The following is a 17,219-nucleotide window of genomic DNA, read 5'->3' as shown; positions in this document are numbered from 1 at the left end:
CCTTGTTATTCTCAACAGTTTTTCGCCCTCTTCGTTAGATTCCCCTTCCATTGTTAGACGACGTGGTTTTCATTTCTTTGTTTTGAGATGGAGTCTCACTCTGTCACCCAGGCTGGAGTGCAGTGGTGCAATCTCAGCCCACTGCAACTTTCCCTCCTGAGTTCAAGCGATTTTCTTGCCTCAGCTTCTTGAGTAGCTGGAATTAGAGGCATGTGCCACCACGCCCAGCTAATCTTTGTATTTTTGGTAGAGATGGGGTTTCACCATGTTGGCCAGGCAGGTCTTGAACTCCTGACCTCAAGTGATCCACCTGCCTTCGCCTCCCAAAGTGCCGGGATTACAGGCGGGAGCCACCACGTCTGGCCAGTTGTTAAACTATCTTAATGATAGTTGTAATGGATTATAACAACCTGATGCCTATTGTGTGCCAGGCACTGTGATAAGTACTTCACACATACTAACTCGTAATCCTCACAGCAGCAGCTCAGTGAGGTTGGTTCTATTGTTACCACCGTTTTACCAATGAGAAAACTGAGCACAGAGAGGGTGAGTTACCTGACTGAGACCACACAGCTGGTGTGTGACGGAACTGCAGGGACCTTCCTGAGCACTTTTTTCTGTTTGGTAATGACTTTTTTGAGCTATGGACCACATTGTGCACAAGTCACCCCTTTAAATGACTTTAGTGGTTTCTGGTATGTTTGGAGAGTTGTGAAACCACTACTAAAATCAATTTTAGAGCATTTCCACTACCTCAAAAAGGGACTCCACACCCATTAGCAGTCACCCTCATGCCCCTGGCTGCCTCCCACACCCATCCCTATGCAACTGCTCATCTACTTTCTGTCTCTACAGATTTGCCTGTTCTGGCCCCTTGGCCTGAATACATGTGGCCTTCTGTGTCTGGCTTCTCTCACTTAGCATATTTTCCAGGTGGAATTGCCAGATCACACGGCAACTCTATGTTTAACCTTTTTTTTTTTTTTTTTTTTTTTTTTTTTTGATGAAGTCTCACTCTGTCACCCAGGCTGGAGTGCAGTGGCACGATCTCAGCTCACTGCAACCTCTGCCTCCTGGGTTCAAGCGATTCTCCTGCCTCAGCCTCCCAAGTAGCTGGGATTACAGGCACCCGCCACCACACCTGGCTAATTTTTTTTTCTTTTGTATTTTTAGCAGAGATAGGTTTCACCGTGTTGGCCAGGCTGGTCTCAAACTCCTGAACTCAAGTGATCCATCCACCTTGGCCTCCCAAAGTGCTGGGATTACAGGCGTGAGCCATCAGGCCTGGCCTGTGTTGAACGTTTTGAGGACCTGCCACACTGGTTTCCAAAGCCGCTGAGTGGATTTACACCATCCCCAGCAGTGCAGCAAGATGCCCAGTTCTCCACATCCTCACCACACCAGTCACTATCCGCCTTTGTTTCTAGGTGAGAAGTGGCATCTCATTATAGCTTTTATTTGCTGACGACTGATGACATAGAGAATCATTGTATTCACTCACTGGCCCTTGGTACCTCTTCTTTGGAGAAATCTCTATCCCTATCCAAATCGTTTGCCCTTCTTTTTTTTGGTGATACAGGGTTGTGCTGTGTCACCTGGGCAGAAGTGAAGTGATACAACCTGCAGTCTCAACCTCCTTGGCTCAGGCGATCCTCCCACCTCAGCCTCCAAGTAATTGGGACTACAGTTACTACGGCACCATGATGCCCGGCTAATTTTTAAAATATTTTTACAGAGATGTGGTCTCCCTATGTGGTCCAGGCTGGTCTCAAACTTCTGGCCTCAAGCGATCCTCCTGCCTGGGCCTCCCAAAGTGTTGGAATCACAGATGTGAGCCACCTTGAGCTGCCCCTTTGCCTATTTTTTAACAGGGTTTTCTTGACTTTTGCCAATAAAAGTAGCCCTTTGTTCTCAGGGAACCCTGCTCCCTCGGGTGGAGGGCTGCAAGAATGAGCATTTGGGGGGACCTCAATGGCAGAAAGGAATAAAATCATGTAGCATCCAGGGAGGCAGGGGGTGAGTGAAAGCGCAGGCTGAGATGACTAGATCTAAGTGGTTAGCAGCAGGGAGCCCCGAGACTGCTTGCTGGGTTAGAGGTTAGAAGGCCAGAGCACCCCTCGCCATCTCAGACCCACTCTGAACCAATGCCCTTGTCTTCCCCGTGCCCCAGATTCTATATGTAAAATGAGTTTTCTGTGCCTGGCCTGTGTAGCTTGTAAAACTGGCCGGGGGCTGGGCACAGTGGCTCATACCTACAATCCTAAGACTTTGGGAGGCCAAGACAGGAAGATCACCTGAGGTCACCAGTATAAGGCCAGCCTGGCCAACACAGTGAAACCCTGTCTCTACTAAAAATTAGAAAAATTAACCAGAAGTGGTGGCATATACCTGTAATCCCAGCTACTGGGGAGGCTGAGGCAAGAGAATCACTTGAAACCAGAGGCAAATGTTGCAGTGAGTCAAGACCGTGCCACTGCACTCCAGCCTGGGTGACATAGCAAGGCTCCATCTCAAAAAAAAAAAGAAAGTGGTGGGGGACGGATAGGCTGGGAGCGGAACCCACTCAGACGTCACGTCTGTGGACAGAGCAGCACACCCCTGCTCCCCGCTCCCAGTCCCCACATCACACGGTTTGCTTGCAACTATAGGGTGCTCAGAGCTGGGCAAGGGAGGTAGGAAGCGATAAAAAGGGACAGTTTTCCAGTATGACAGATGAGGAGAGGTGAGGAGGAGGCTGCTGTAGTGACAGAAACGCATCCAGCCTCACCTGACTGTAGGAGGTGCTGATGCTGGGTCCCGAGTCTCCGTGAAACAGGTAGACAGCACCCCGGTCTTCCTCCTCTCCTGGGGCCCCGATGGCCACATCCGTCAGCTTGTCCCCACTCACGTCCCCCAGCACTGTCAGAGCTGCCCCAAAGCGGCCCCAGGGGTGGCCCTGCTCCCCTCGGAGAACCGCATTACACCACCACTTGCTCCACTGCAGAACACAGGCAGTGTCAGGCCCAACCCAGGCGACTCCACCCACACCAGACCCCACCCAGCCCAGGTCCTATAGGCCACTCACCCCCCTGGGCAAGGGGCACACGGACACCTGGCCCCCTCGGGCCTGCTCGTAGTAATGGGGGGCCCCGATGAGGATCAGGTCGGTGCTGCCATCGCTGTCCATGTCCACGGAGCAGAGGGAGGCCCCAAAGTAGGAGCCGACCTGGAAGACAGAGGCTGGGTCGAGCTGCCTGCCCTGCCAGAGGCAGCCCTGAGGGCCAGGTCCCGCCTCTCCCCAGGTACCAGGACCTCCCCAAAGGCCCCCAAAGCCCCTCCCTCCTCTTCTCTGCCCAGGTCACCGCTCACACCCTCATCTTCGCCCCTGGCTCCCACCAGGCCCAACCTGGGTCCCCGTGACTTCAGCCTTCATCCTCCATTGCCTGGACACCTGGGTGAAGATGACAGCCTTCCCGGTGTGCTGGTAACGGGGGGCCCCCAGGACCAGGTTCTGTACCCCCTTCCACAGGGCCAGCTGGGTGGAGTAACCTGAGAGGTCCAGGCCTCAGCACAAAGGCCCTCATCCCCCCTCCCCAGAACCCTGGATCACCACCCTGGGCAACGCAGCCCTCACCCCTCCTCCCCAGAACCCTGGACCCCACCCTGGGCAGCACAGCCCCCATCCCCCTCCCAGAACCCTGGACCCCACCCTGGGCAGCGCATCTCCCACCTGTCCCCAGCCCCTGGCCATTTCTCACCCAGGTAAGAATCCCTCATGTCCACATTCTCCTGAGACATGTTGATGAAGGTGGGGTTCACATTTGGGGGGTACAGGAAGGCACCTCCAGACCAGCTGAAGCTCCCCACAGCCCCCAGGACGGGGCCATCCTGAGAGGAAAAGATTCCGGGGCTGAGCAGAGGCCAGAGCAGGAAGACAGCGTGTCCCGGAGATAGGCCTGCGCCGGTGCCTCTCACCCACCTGCCACCCACCCTGGCCTTCCGTGCTCCCCCACTCCTCTCACCACACATCATCAGCCTAAGGGGCCCCACTCACAGGCGTGAACACAGCACTGAAGCCTTCCTGCGCCATCTCCAATTCGAAGGAGCTGCTGCTTGTCGTCTCAGTACCTAGGGAAAGGCGTGACACTTGAGTGCCAGGGAGGGAGGCGGGCTTTGCCAGGTCCAAGAAGAACACTTCAGCTTTAGGAGAAGCTAAGACTGGAGGCCACAGGAAGGGCTGGTGCCTGTGACAGGGACCAGGCTCTGTCCTCCAGATCGGCTCTGACTTCAGGGACCCCCTCTGCTCCATGGACATGGACAGCGATCGCAGCACTGACCAGGTCCTCATTGGGGACCCTATTACTACAAGCAGACCTGAGGGGACCAAGTGCCTGTGTGCCCCTTGCCCAGGAGGGTGAGTGGCTGGAGGGACCTGGAAGGGAAGGGGCCTGGTGTGGACGGAAGGGTCTCCTGGCACTGCAGTGGAGCAGGTGATGGTATGAAATCATTCTCTGCGGGGAGCAGGGCCACTCCTTGGGCCACTTTGGGGCGGCTCTGACAGTGCTGGGGGATGTGAATGGGGACAAGCTGACGGACATCGGGGCCCCGGGAGGGCGGGAGAACCAGGCTGCTGTCTTCGGGTTCCATGGAGCCTCGGGTGCCAAAAGGAAAGGCATTACAGCTGAGGATTTCCCAAGCGAAGAGCTCCCTTTCAGACTCACCCTCAATGGCAAAGATCTTCTCCTTCAGTTGGTTCTGAATATCTTTCAGAGCATCAAAGTCCTCCACTTTAAATATGTGTTCCTGGGAGGGCTTCGATGCAATGTCATTTAATTCTTTCCAGGAGTTTCTGTATTGAAAAGCTGATCCAACCTGTCTCCAGAAAAGATGAACTCAGTAAAAATAATGAATGGAATGTGCCTATGTGCACCGGGTGCAGCATCTTCCAGTAACCCTGCAGGGTCGGCCGGACCGCAGGCATCAGAAACCCGAGAAGCACAAGCCCCCGACGGCATCAGGGAGTTTAGGAGAACGGACCACGGTCCCCAGGCTGGGCCACAGCTTTCATCCTGAAGGCAGTAAGAGCCGACAGAGCTGCTGTTTCTCCCCTTGAAAGAGATGTTGTTGACGCTTGTAATCCCTGTGTTTTGGGAGGCCAAGGTGGTAGAATTGCTTGAGGCCAGGAATTAGAGACCAGCCCGAGCAACATAGCAAGACCTATCTCTACCAAAAAAAAAAAAAAAAAAAAAAAGAAGAGAAAAAGAAATATGTGTCCCTACCACCCTGAACATGCCCGATCGTGTCTGATCTTGGAAGCTAAGCAGGGTCAGACCTGGTTAGTACTTGGATGGGAGACCACCTGGGAATACCGGGTGCTGTAGGCTTATGAAAAAAGAAAAAAATGAAAAATAAAATAAAAATCTCCAGGCATGGTGGCACACACCTGTGGATCCAGCTACTGGAGAGGCTGGGGTGCAGTGGTGCAATCCTAGCTCACTGCAGCCTCGAACTCCTGCGCCCCAGCCTGGGAGACAGAGCAAGACGCTGTCTCAAAGACAAAAGCAAAGGAAGCTGCCCTGAGAGGAAGCTGAGGGAGGAGGGGGAAGGCGTCGCCATGCCCTACCCCAATTGCATAGCGGATGATGCCTGCTTTGTCCGCCATGGGGATGACATCATCATAATCCAGCCGGTCTCCTTCTTTCTTCCCATCAGTAATGACAATGAGGATCTTGGTGGCATCCCTGCGGGCCCCATTCGAGGCAAGGAACAATTCCCTCCTATCAGGAAAGAAGAGGTCTTAGAGGCCTGTGAACAAAACCACGCTAGCCACTGGTGCCCTTGTGAAAATGAGAGGGTGCCCCTTCCTTTGGGAGGCTCCAGTCCCACCCAGAGGTCCCACCTCGGCAAGGGTATCACGGGCTGGATTTCGATCCCTGCCTGTCCCCTTCTTGCGGAGACAGATGAGGCCCAAGGGAAGACCTGGATGCTTTGGGACTGTGTCCGGGAGAAGTCAGGACTCACACAACTTTTTGGATGGCGGTGGCCGTGTGTGTGTACCCTCTCAGCTGCTTAACAGAAGCCAACAGGCTGAGGGGGTTTGAGCTGTCCCTGAATTCCTTGAAAGTGAAGTGTGTTCGGAATTCGCTGGAGAACTGCACCAGGGAAAACTGGGAGAAGCACACAGGGCCGGGACTGAGACCATTTCACCAGGGTCCAAGCCCCCACCCCCAGCAGCCTCCCTCCTCCGAAGGCACACCTGGGTGCTGGGTCTCTGGAAGTGGCTCATCACAGCTCTCACGAAGCTCTTCATCGTGGCAAAGTTGTTGTCTGAGATGCTGCCCGAGCCATCAATCAGGAACACAATGTCCTGCTCCTGTCTCGGGCACTCTGGGGAAGGAGGCCGCACGGGTCCTCCAAGGGACACTCCCAGAGCCCAGGACTGTGGCCTCCTGGCCACAAGAGCTGACTCTCCCAACACCCTTCCTCCCCTAAGCCCCTAGTCTGGCGATGGAAGTCAGGCTCCACACCCTGGGTCCTCTCCTCATAGGGGATAGGGCTTCCCTACCCCGCTGCCTGGGACAAGCCCCTTCATTATCTCACAGTTGCATAAAGAGTCTGTGTTGAAGCTGCTCACTCCTGCGAAGCCAGCCCGGTGGATAAGAAAGTAAAGGTCAGACTGGGCACAGTGGCTCACACCTGTAATCCAAGCACTTTGGGAGGCCTAGGCAGGAGGACTGCTTGAGCCCAGGATTTCAAGATCAGCCTAGACAACATAGTGAGACCTGATGTCTACTAAAAATTGTTAAAATCAGCTGGGTGTGGGCATGGTGGCTGTGGTCCCAGTTACTCTGGAGGCTAAGCAGGGAGGATCACTTGAGCCCAGGAGTCAGAAGCTGCAGTGAGCTGTGATTGTACCACTACACTCTAGCCTGGGTGACAGAGTAAGACTCTGTATCTTTAAAAAAAAAAAGGATTTTTCCAATTCAGATGGCAGGAAGTGAGGGCTTCCCCCTCCATCCTGGATATCTGTGCCCTGCCTGGACCCAGCAATGACACAACCTGACCCCAGCCCCCCTGGCCAGTGTTTGTCCTCACTGCTCAATGCTGAATGGTAGTTTGTTTTTTTGTTTTGTTTTATGTTTTTTATTTATTTATTTTTTTTTGAGATGGAGTCTTGCTCTGTTGCCCAGGCTGGAGTGCAGTGGCATGATCTCAGCCCACCAAAACCTTCACCTCCTGGGTTCAAGAGATTCTCCTGCCTCAGCCTCCTGAATAGCTAGGATTACAGGTGCACACCAACACACCTGGCTAATTTTTGTAGAGACGGTGTTTCACCATGTTGGTCAGGCTGATCCTGAACTCCTGACCTTGTGATCCACCCACCTCGGCCTCCCAAAGTGTAGTTTTGTTGATTTTTTTTTTTTTTTTTTAGGTGGAGTCTCGCTGTGTCACCCAGGCTGGAGTGCAGTGGTGCAATCATAGCTCACTACAGCCTCCAACTCCTGGGCTCAAGCAATTATCCTGCCTCAGCCTCCCGAGTAGTTGGGACTACAGGTATGTAACACCATATCCAGCTATTTTTTATTTTTACTTTTGTAGAGATGAGGTCTCACTCTATTGCCCAGGCTGGTCTCAAACTCCAGGCCTCAAACAACCCCCCTGCCTTGATTGTTAATATTTTAAATTAATCACCCAGGAGCAGCTACACAGTGGGCCTGTTCTGTTCCCAACTTAAATACAGGCCCCCACTCCCTCCTGCATGAAAGCAGCATCTGCCCTGGGAAGAGGAGCTTCTTCCAGCACCTGGAGAGGAGACCCCCCTTTCATGCGACCTCTCAGTGTCCGCTCTGCCTTGGAGGCCTCCACTAGAGAGACAGGCATCTTGGGCATTCTGATGGGTGCCAGGTCCCTGTGGATGGAGTCTGGACCCACAGAGGTGCTGGAAGGTGCACCCTATTTGCAGCCAGACGTCAGTCTCACCAAGGGCTTGAGAGCAAATGTGAAACCAGGGGAGGCCTCAGCCCGCAAAATCTGAAAAGCCCACTGTTCCGCTTCCTTATTTTTCTTCCCCATCAACACCAGGGAAGCCAGGCCCTGTGCCTCAACCTGCATGTGCACACACATGCACACATATGTGTACACACACACACACGTGCACATACATGCACACGTGTACACCTGTGTGCATACACAATGTACACACGCAGACACATCCACACACGCTGCTCACACTGTACTTTCACCGACCTTTCCTGCTGCACAAACCAATTGGTCATATCCCAGACCCACTGGATGAAAATAGGTCCCCTTCTCTAAAAATGACAGCAGTGGGCCTTCATGGGGCTGTCACCTGGTACCAGCTTCTGTGTGAACCCCTGACCATGAATCATCTTGTGTTACTTCAGTGCCGGGTGTGTTATTCTCCCCATCCAACAGATGAAGAAGCTGAGGCTTGGAGAGGTTAAGATCACACGAAAGGTCACGAGGTGTGCGGGCGACGGGCAGGGTGTGTGGGCAGCGGCGTTGGGAACCACTGCACCATGTGGTAAGTTTTCCCAGAGCCCCTCTTTCTGATCTACTCTGGCAAGAGTGTCTCTGGCCCACTGCACCCCTAGTTGGATGCGCGTGAGCTCCTCAAAGCCCTCTGGTGGCCCCGACACTCACCCTGCATGAACGCCGGGAGCCTCTGGGTGAGCAGGGCAGGGGCCAGGAGGAAGCAGAGTCCAGTCAGGTACATGTTCCTCCCACATGCGTGGTGCACAGTGGGGCCGCAGGCCTGGGGACACAGCGGGCTGCTGGGGGGCTGCCCCTGCACCCTCACATTCCGGCACCTCCACCCTACACGAGACCCCCAACCCCTGAGGTCCCGGGTCCCCCCTCCTTCCCGCAGACGTCTCCTGTGACCCAGGGCCACTCACCAGCAGCTGGGAGGGGCTGGTGGTAGCCGCCAGGGACAGACCCAGGGACATGTTCACCGCCTCTGCGGGGACTGCGGGGGCAGATATGTGCATGGTCACCTTCAGGGGGACAGAGAAGGCTGTGGAAGAGCTGGGCAGGGGTCACCTCCACCTGGGAGACAAGGAGGTCCGACAGTGAAGGGGGCTGTCGGGTCTTGACAGAGCTGCAGGGGTGCAATGGGCGGGGAGGCCTTGGGGGGCTAGGAAGCGGGGCTGAGGGTGAGGGTCTCAGACACAGCAGAAGCTGGAAGTGAAACTCCGACGAGCACGGGGCCCCGGACCAGGGGAGCCTGGACACCTGGCCCTGGGTCCCGGGTGGCCGGTGACTCACTCTGCAGGCGGATGGGCTGACAGGCGCCGCTGCCGTAGCTGCACTGGTACAGGCCGCCTGTTTGATTGGCAGCCGTCACCTTGTGGGGGGCTCCAACCACCACCCTGCAGGGAGAGAAGACACTGCAGGCGACAGCATGGACAGTGGGCACAGCTGCCTCTGGCAAGTTCACGTTTCCCAGCCTCGGCTTCCTCATCTGCAAGGTGGGTTTTAATAATTTAAATTCTACAGGGGAGGGATTTGTCTATTGGATTTTCTGGTGTATGGAGACATAGTAGATGCTCAAGAAATATTGGTTGAGTCTGGGCGCGGTGGCTCGCACCTGGAATCCCAGCGCTCTGGGAGGCGGAGGCAGGAGGATCCCTCGAGCCCAGGAGTTTGAGGCCAGCCTAGGCAACATAGTGAGACCCTGACTCTTTATATTTTTAAATGTGTACAAAAAGTAAAGAAAAAACAAATAAGCGTTTTGTGCACGACTGATTCCGACTCACAGGTTGCCACGTCCCCCGTGACGAGCCTAGCACTGCACTGACTGCTCTGTAAATGTTAGCTGTGAGACCGGGCCTGCTTTCAGGGCAAATCTGCATAAACCAGGGCAGTCACCACACCAGACAGAGAAGAGAGTTTGCAAATAACAGGGCAGGGTGGGGAGCATGGGGCCCTGAGCAGGGAGAGGATGGATGGAGCCGAAGGCCGGCACCACCCGGGCCTCACCAGGAGTTGGCATACTGGACCACGCTGTCTCCAAACCCAGCGCTGTCCACACGGAAGGCTGTCAGCTGCTCTGTGTCCAAGTTGAAACCCAGAGAAGTTGCTAAGGCTGGGGAGGAGGTGGGAAGAGAGCTTTGGAGAACGGTCTTCCTTCTGCCTGGCTGCCCCCCACCCCCGGCCCCAGTGGGGGCCTCTAAGTCTGATGCCTGGGGTGCCTGGGTCTTCCGGACACCTAACTCATCCCCTTCTCTCCTTCCGAGGGTCCAGAGAGGCCCCTCGCCCACCATCCGCTGTCGAGTTTCAGTTCTCTGTTTCTGCAGAGCGGTTAGTACTAAGGTTCTAAAGAGGATCTTTCCCCACTTTGCCCCTGGGGGGCTATGTCCAGGAAAACTTGGGGACCAAAGGTATGCTGTGCACAGAGCACAAGCTTGGCACGTTCTGCCTATTTTAAAAATCTCTGAGGCCAGGCATGGTGGCTCACGCCTGTAATCCCAGCACTTTGGGAGGCCAAGGTGGGTGGATCACCTGAGGGCAGGAGTTCGAGACCAGCCTGGCCAATATGATGAAACCCTGTCTCTACTAAAAACACAAAAAAATTTAGCTGGGCACAATGGCGGGTGCCTGTAATCCCAGCTACTCAGGAGGCTGAGACAGGAGAATCACTTGAACCCAGGAGGCGGAGGTTGTAGTGAGCTGAGATTGCATCACTGCACTTCAGCCTGGGCAAAAAGAGCAAAACCCTGTCTCAAGAAAGAAAAATAAAAAGAGTAAAACTCTCTGGAGTGTCATGACAACTGTCCTCTCTTCCAGCATCTCTGGAACTCCCCCAAAATTGATTCAGCCGTATCCTCTCCCTCCATGTGGGAAGTAAAAATGTTCCTCCTTAAAGTTTCTTTTCTTGTTAAAGAATAAACCATAAGTGTTATTCTTTAACAAGAGAAAAACACTTGTTAAAGAATATTCTCTTGTTAAGCCCTATCCTATGTAGCTGTTAAACATGCCATGCTTACAGGCACATGGTACATTCTACGTCCTTGTACTTTAACCCTAGTTAACCGAGATATCTGTGCTGGACATGCTCACAGGCATGTCTCAGCTTTCCATTGCTTTTACCTGTTTAGAAAACTTTTAAGTTTTTAGCCAATCAGGTTTTAGTTTATATTGTAAGGTCTGGCTCCAACCAACGGAGATCAGACACGGCAGTAAGGACGACCCCAAATGGGGAAGGGATAAATATGTCTGCTTGTCCTTTGTTAATTGCACTCTCCTGGCAAGATGGCTGGTGAGAGTACCCCTCCTGCAGTCCAGGAGGTAAAAATTGCATTGCTGAAAGATCCTTTGTCTCAGTGCTAACTTTTCTCTGTGGCACTGAGCATCTGTTTCCGACACTCCACCAACTCCAGATCCCAAACCCTATGTGCCAGCCTCTCCCTCCTGCCTGAGTCTCTCTTCCTACCCAGATCCTGACCCCCCACCATGAACCCCCAGTTCAGGACCTTGGCTCCCTTTGGCCTAGGTCCCCAGTCCCACTTCGTTGGCGCCCAGGCTCACCTGTGAACAGGAGGAGCGCTGCCCTGGTCCTGGTCATGACTGGAAGGTCAGACATGAAGCTCCGTGCTTCTGGGCTGTTTCAGGAAGAGCTAGAGCAACGTACTGAGGAAGCAAGTGGCCAGAGAGGTGGCCGGGCACAGGAAGAAAGTTGTCAGGATGAGTCAGACCGGGCGGGCAGAGAACGTAACTGAACCAAGGACCAGCCCATACGCCCACCCTCTGGCCGGAGTCACTCTCGTCATATGACTTGGCTTGATGCTCTTCATTTGAGTAGATGCGAATCCCTGCCCTGTCCGCCCATGCTTCCCCATGACTGGCAGAAGGTGCCCTTGACCCTGAAATTTCAGCCAAACTGGAGGAGGTGGGCAGAAGCCAGCCCCTCAGGACCCTGAAGGAAACCCTGGTGGAAGCCCTGCACTCTGATCTGGAAAGTCTGGGCCAAGGAATGGGGCATCCAGGTCCCTAGGAGGAGCACAGAGCGAGTACTCATTCATTTATTCATTCACTCCCTTATTCATCATTTACTCAAGAAACCTAATTTGAGCCTGGAGATGCAAGCTCTCTGCTAGGTGGAGAAGAAAACGTAAACCACAAAGCCCCAGCCCTGGTGTCAGCAGAGAGGCAGATACACAAATAAGAAGTTCACTGCTGTGAGGGGGAAGAGCAGAGACCATAGGGTGCCTCACCCAGTTTGGGAAGGTGTGACTCTCTGGGAGGGCTTCCTGGAAGAGGCGGCGCTTGAGCTGAGCATTGAAAGCAATCGAACTCGGGAGATGACAGGGCAGCCAGACATGGACAAGGCAGGGGACAGACAGGAGGGCCTGTGTGTAAAATCAGTGATGGGAACCAGACATTTGGAGGTGGGAAGTGGTAAAAGACAAGGTCAGGGCTGCTGGGAGGAGAGGAGGGGGAAGCAGGCCCCAGGCCCCAGAAGCCCCCCTACTGTATGTACAGCAATTTTTTTTTTTTTTTTCTTCAGAAACAGGATCTTGCTCTGTCACCCAGGCTGGAGTGCAGTGGTGTGATGATAGCTCACTGTAGCCTCGAACTGCTGGGCTCAAAGGACCTCCCACCTTAGCCTCCCAAGTAGCTGGGACTATAGGATTGCACCACTGCACCTTAAATTTTTTATTATCATTATTTTTAGTAGAGACAGGGTTTCCCAATGTTGGCCAGGCTGGTTTCAAACTCCTGGCCTCAATCAATCCTCCTGCCTCAGCTTCTGAAAGTGCTGGGATCACAGGTGTGAGTCACCACACCCAGTAAAGACACATTGATTTTATCCTGAGGGTAGAGGGGAGCATTGAAGGGAATTAATGGGGACCACATCCCCTGTCATTGCTGGGAGAGTTGAGTGGGTGTGGAGGGCTTGGAGAGCGGGTGGGAGCCTGGGCTGCCATCTGTGATCACTGCTGTGCTGTGACAGCTGTCCTGGTGGGAAGGGGGTGTCTGTGGCGCCTCTGAGAGAGAGGTCGGAGGCAGTTGGGTATGTGGGTCTGGACTTCAGGAACGGCTCGGTTCTGGACCCATCAGCAGAAGTGCCGGGCGAGGTCCTGGCGAGAGTGTGACAAAGGAGGTGCACGCAGGCCATGGAAACAGCAGTGGTGGCCGCAGAGCAGGAGACCTGAAGACTGAGGAGGCCCCACAGAGAGGCGGGAGGAGGCCAGGAGAGAGACGGGCAGGCTGATCCGGGACACACACCACGGCTCAGGCTGCCAGACATCCAGTGAGGGAAGAAACGAGTACAAGGACGTTCCCGGCTCCGGCCCCAGAGGCCATCAGAGCCCCCCTAGTGGGCCATGCTGGGGCAGCAGGGAGGCCACACTGGCGTGGGCCGAGGACGGCCAGGTGCAGAGAAGGCAGCAACGCTGTCACCTGGAGAGAGAGCCTCGGACCCCACACTTCTGAGCAGCATGGCTGGGAGAGGGCCCTGGGAAACGGGGAGACGGGGAAAACCGCAGAGAGAGAAAATGGTGGGTTGGACGCCAAGAAGGAAATAGCAACAGAAAAACCCAAAAAAGAGGAAGAAGTGGTGCAGGTTCTGGAGAGAATTTAAAAAAGAGAAACCAGCAACTGGGAACGCAGGGCTGGGCTTATGGGCAGGGTGAGGGCCAGAGAGGCCTCGCCTTCGAGGAGGCCACCATCGTGGCCTTGCCGTCCCCTTTCTCCGAGTCGAGGTCCACCTCAGGTGGAAGAGGCAGGAGAGGAGGACCCCAGATGCATGAGAGACCCCATCTCCTCTCAGGCTGCCCACCGACTCCCACAGTACCCCAGGCTCAGTCAAGGTGGACTCAAATTGGAAGAAAGCCATGGTGAGACCATTCGCTTTCGGAACAGACAACTCAGGCTCAGCAAAGAGGAAGACAGGACGCGTCCTCATCTCAATCCACCCCCGTTACAGATGAGAGCCCTGGGGCTTGCAACCAGGACCTCAGAGAATCTAAGACTCACAGCCCCACTGCAGTGAATCATGACTTGATATTTTCAGAGGAAGGATGGCAGCCGGGGAGATGATGCAAGCAAGCAAGGAAGGAGGGGGCTGCCCATCACCCACCTCCTCAGCCCCGAGGGATCCTGAGTCAGCGGAACCCAGCTCCCCACCCAGCCCCCTGGGGTGCTCAGAGCCCAGGCTGAGCCCATGGCAAGAGGTCAAGGGTAGAGGGAGGGTCTGGGGGAGTCCGGAGAGCAGCCAGCCTGTCCTGTGCTGATCCTCACCCGATCAGTTCCTGCTCCATCCTTGAGCCCAGGGGCTCTGGTTGAAGGACGTTCCAGCAGGGCAGCAGGTTGGGGTAGGGGGGTGTGGTTCTGGCACGAACAGGGAAGGAGGTGGATATGGAGAAACCAGGTCGAACACTGCTGCCTTAATTCAAATCTGATTTGTCTAAGTGGAACTGAAAAATTTGGAGTCTATGGACCCCAATTTGTTTTCTATGGGAAGAAGAGAACAGAAACCTTGTGGGCAGAGACCCTCGGATTTCTGGGTCCGTTTCCGCCCTATGCTCACCCACGGGGCCCTAGCGGAGTTACCCTAAAGTTTCCGCCCCGCCTCTCCCAGCTCGCAGTCGGTCTCACTTCTCTCTTTGAAGGACAATCCCTGCTGCACCCCCGCATTTTCTTAACATGCAATTTATTTTAATTCTACAGTGTAGAAATACACACGTACAGACAGAAGTACTTGGGAAGACGCTCTGCTCCAAAGGCACCCTGAAGGTGAGGCGTTCTGTCGGGGTGTACGGTTTGGGAGCGCTGTCTGGGTAGCTCGGTAGGTGGAAAGGAGAAGCAGGCATGGGGTATTGACATCGGCGGCCGATGCAGGAGCTGCCGTGCTGACATTTATAGCACCACACACCTTATTTATTTTCTTAGTAAAAACAATTTTTTTCTCCTCTTTTTCACTTTTATTTATTTACTTTTTCAGTAGAGACAGGGTTTCTGTATGTTGGCCAGACTGGTCTGGAACTCCTGGCCTCAAGCGATCCACCCGCCTCGGCCTTCCAAAGTGCTGGGATTACAGGTGTGAGCCACCGCGCCTGGCTTCTTTTTAAAAATTTTAGATTCAGGGGATATATGTGCAGCTTTATTGCACAGGTATATTGCAGGATGCTGAGGTTTGCCCTTCTGTTGACCCTGTCACCCAGGCAGCAGAGTACCCAATAGGTAGTTTTTCAACCCTTGCTCCCCTCCCTCCCTTTACCCTTCTGCTGTTCCCATCTTTATGTACCTGTGTACCCAATGTTCAGCTCCCCCTTATACCCAGGAATATGCAGTATTTGGTTTTCTGATCCTACGTTAATTCACTTAGGACTATGACCTCCAGCTGCATCCATGTTGTAGTAAAGGACGTGATTTCATTCTTTTTCATGGCTGCATTGTATTCCATGATGTGCGTAGCACGTTTTCCAAGCCACCATTGATGGGCATCCAGGTTGGTTCTGTGTCTTTGCTATTGTGCTTTATTTGTATTAGCTAATTGAACCCTCACAGCAGCCCTGTGATGGGGGCTACTGTCACCCCTGTTTCACAGATGCAAAATTGAGGCATGAAGAAGTTGGGTCGTCTGACTCAGGTCACCCAGCTAGTTCGGGTTGAGGACAGGACTCAGGGTGCTGGAGTCTTGACTATTTTGCTAATGACTTGACTTCCTCCTCTCTGCCCTAACCGCTGCCTGGGGCACATTTGTTCCCCATACCACTCCTCCCACACACATGGACTGCCCACAGGACCTAGGCTCTGGGCTGGCCACTGTGAGAAGCAAGACAAACAGGAAAGGGTCTCAGTCCTCAAAGAGTTACACACTAGAGGGAGATCACACCCCAGAAGGAGATCACACCCTAAAAGTTTTACTAGACAGCAGAGTAACCTGAGGGAGGAAGGAAGTGATTAGCTCTGCTTGATGAATCGCAGAGGGAGAGGCTTGAGATGAATAAGGCTGTGCCCTGGTGCGCCAGGGGCTGGACAGGGACTGCTGGCTTCCCCACACTGGGAGTGTGTCCTCCTAATCTTTCTTTTATTATTTTGTTTTTCAGAAACAAAGGCCTTACTCTGTCACCCAAGCTGGAGTGCAGCGGTGTGATCAGAGCTCACTGTAGTCTCAATCTCCTGGGCTCAAGCGATCCTCCCACCTCCACCTCCTGAGTAGCTGGGACTACAAGTGTGTACCACCATGTCTAGCTGATTTTTAAATGTTCGTGAAGTTAGGGGTCTTGCTATGTTGCCCAGGATGGTCTTGAACTCCTGGCCTCAAGTGATCACCCCCACCATCTCAGCCTCCAGAAGTGTTGGGTTATAGGTGTGAGCCACCATGCCTGCCCCTTTTAAACCTTTTATCCCCAGTTCTTCACAGAATCTCTGGCACATGGGAGGCACACAATCCATATTTGGTGCAGGAATGAAGTGAAAGAATGGCAGAATGTTATCCAGGCAGCACGAGGATCTGATAGTTCCAGTCCCAATCACAGTTGCAGCTCACTTATGTGCCTGGGAAACAGCATTTGCTGCAATTGTCCTAAGCTGAGGGTGGGGGGCGGGGAAGTTAATAATCAGTCTTTCTTAGTGAAGGATGAAAGGCGACACTCTCTAGATGAGAGTTCATTGAAGGAAGATACTGCTTCTCACTTCTCTTTGTCTCTCCAACAGTGGGCATTAAATACCGAGCAGGTACAACCAGGGGTCAGGTCCTGTCTGTGGGTGTAGAATGGATGGGTGATGGGAGGGTGGATGGGTGAACAGTTGGATGGATGGAAGGATGGAGTGGTGGGTGGATGGGTAGATGGGTGGGTGGGCAGGTGAACAGGTGGATGGATGGAAGGACGGGGTGGTGGGTGGATGGGTAGATTGGGGGGTGAGTGGGTGAACAGGTGGATGGATGGAAGGACAGGGTGGAGGGTGGATGGATAGATGGGTGAGTGAAGGGGAGATTGCACAGGTTTGAAGCAAATGAACCAAATGCTTAGCCCCCCTCACCCACAGTCCTGCTCAATAATTGCATGAATCAGAAGCTGCCTGGAGTGATGTAAAAGTCACCCTTCTTAGAAGTAAACCAACTTGAATTGGTGCAAATTTGGAATAAAACAAGCCTATTTAATTTGGGAACAGGCTACAGGAAACAAGTCAAGCAGAGGAGAGCAATGAGAAGCTGGGGAACGTGGCCAAAGCATGCCTGGTGGAAGGGAAAATGCTGGGTAATGAGT

General features: G+C 53.8%; 1 protein-coding gene, 1 long non-coding RNA gene and 1 pseudogene across 4 annotated transcripts in view; 2 read left to right on the top strand and 1 right to left on the bottom strand.

The window, feature by feature from the left end:
- The window catches only part of ITGAX (integrin subunit alpha X), a 35,393-nt gene extending 21,064 nt beyond the window's left edge, over positions 1-14,329 (bottom strand). Inside the window, exons 1-15 of one of the 3 annotated variants that reach the window (XM_074382050.1) lie at positions 14,245-14,329; positions 11,530-11,631; positions 9,982-10,087; positions 9,268-9,371; positions 8,898-8,968; positions 8,644-8,755; positions 6,236-6,366; positions 6,001-6,146; positions 5,603-5,756; positions 4,701-4,851; positions 4,034-4,107; positions 3,738-3,867; positions 3,386-3,528; positions 3,065-3,205; positions 2,768-2,977 (exon numbers count right to left, since the gene is read on the bottom strand). In XM_074382050.1, coding sequence (XP_074238151.1) covers positions 2,768-2,977; positions 3,065-3,205; positions 3,386-3,528; positions 3,738-3,867; positions 4,034-4,107; positions 4,701-4,851; positions 5,603-5,756; positions 6,001-6,146; positions 6,236-6,366; positions 8,644-8,755; positions 8,898-8,968; positions 9,268-9,371; positions 9,982-10,087; positions 11,530-11,584 — 1,728 coding nt within the window. In that variant the 5' untranslated portion in view covers positions 11,585-11,631; positions 14,245-14,329. Of the gene's footprint in view, positions 1-2,767; positions 2,978-3,064; positions 3,206-3,385; positions 3,529-3,737; positions 3,868-4,033; positions 4,108-4,700; positions 4,852-5,602; positions 5,757-6,000; positions 6,147-6,235; positions 6,367-8,643; positions 8,756-8,897; positions 9,049-9,267; positions 9,372-9,981; positions 10,088-11,529; positions 11,843-14,244 lie in introns of those variants that run through there. The other 2 variants (XM_039478159.2, XM_039478160.2) reach the window with 2 other exon arrangements.
- On the top strand, positions 5,245-5,363 carry LOC120367532 (5S ribosomal RNA; annotated as a pseudogene).
- LOC141580558 (uncharacterized) lies at positions 14,307-16,757 on the top strand. Its single transcript, XR_012512773.1, has 3 exons — positions 14,307-14,739; positions 15,332-15,454; positions 16,056-16,757. It is a non-coding gene; the product is annotated as an uncharacterized LOC141580558 (long non-coding RNA).
- The last annotated feature ends 462 nt before the right edge of the window (positions 16,758-17,219 follow it).

This window comes from Saimiri boliviensis, chromosome 12 (genome assembly GCF_048565385.1).
Source record: "Saimiri boliviensis isolate mSaiBol1 chromosome 12, mSaiBol1.pri, whole genome shotgun sequence".
In the NCBI taxonomy this organism is placed as follows: domain Eukaryota; kingdom Metazoa; phylum Chordata; class Mammalia; order Primates; family Cebidae; genus Saimiri; species Saimiri boliviensis.
This window is presented reverse-complemented; position numbering and strand designations above follow the sequence as displayed.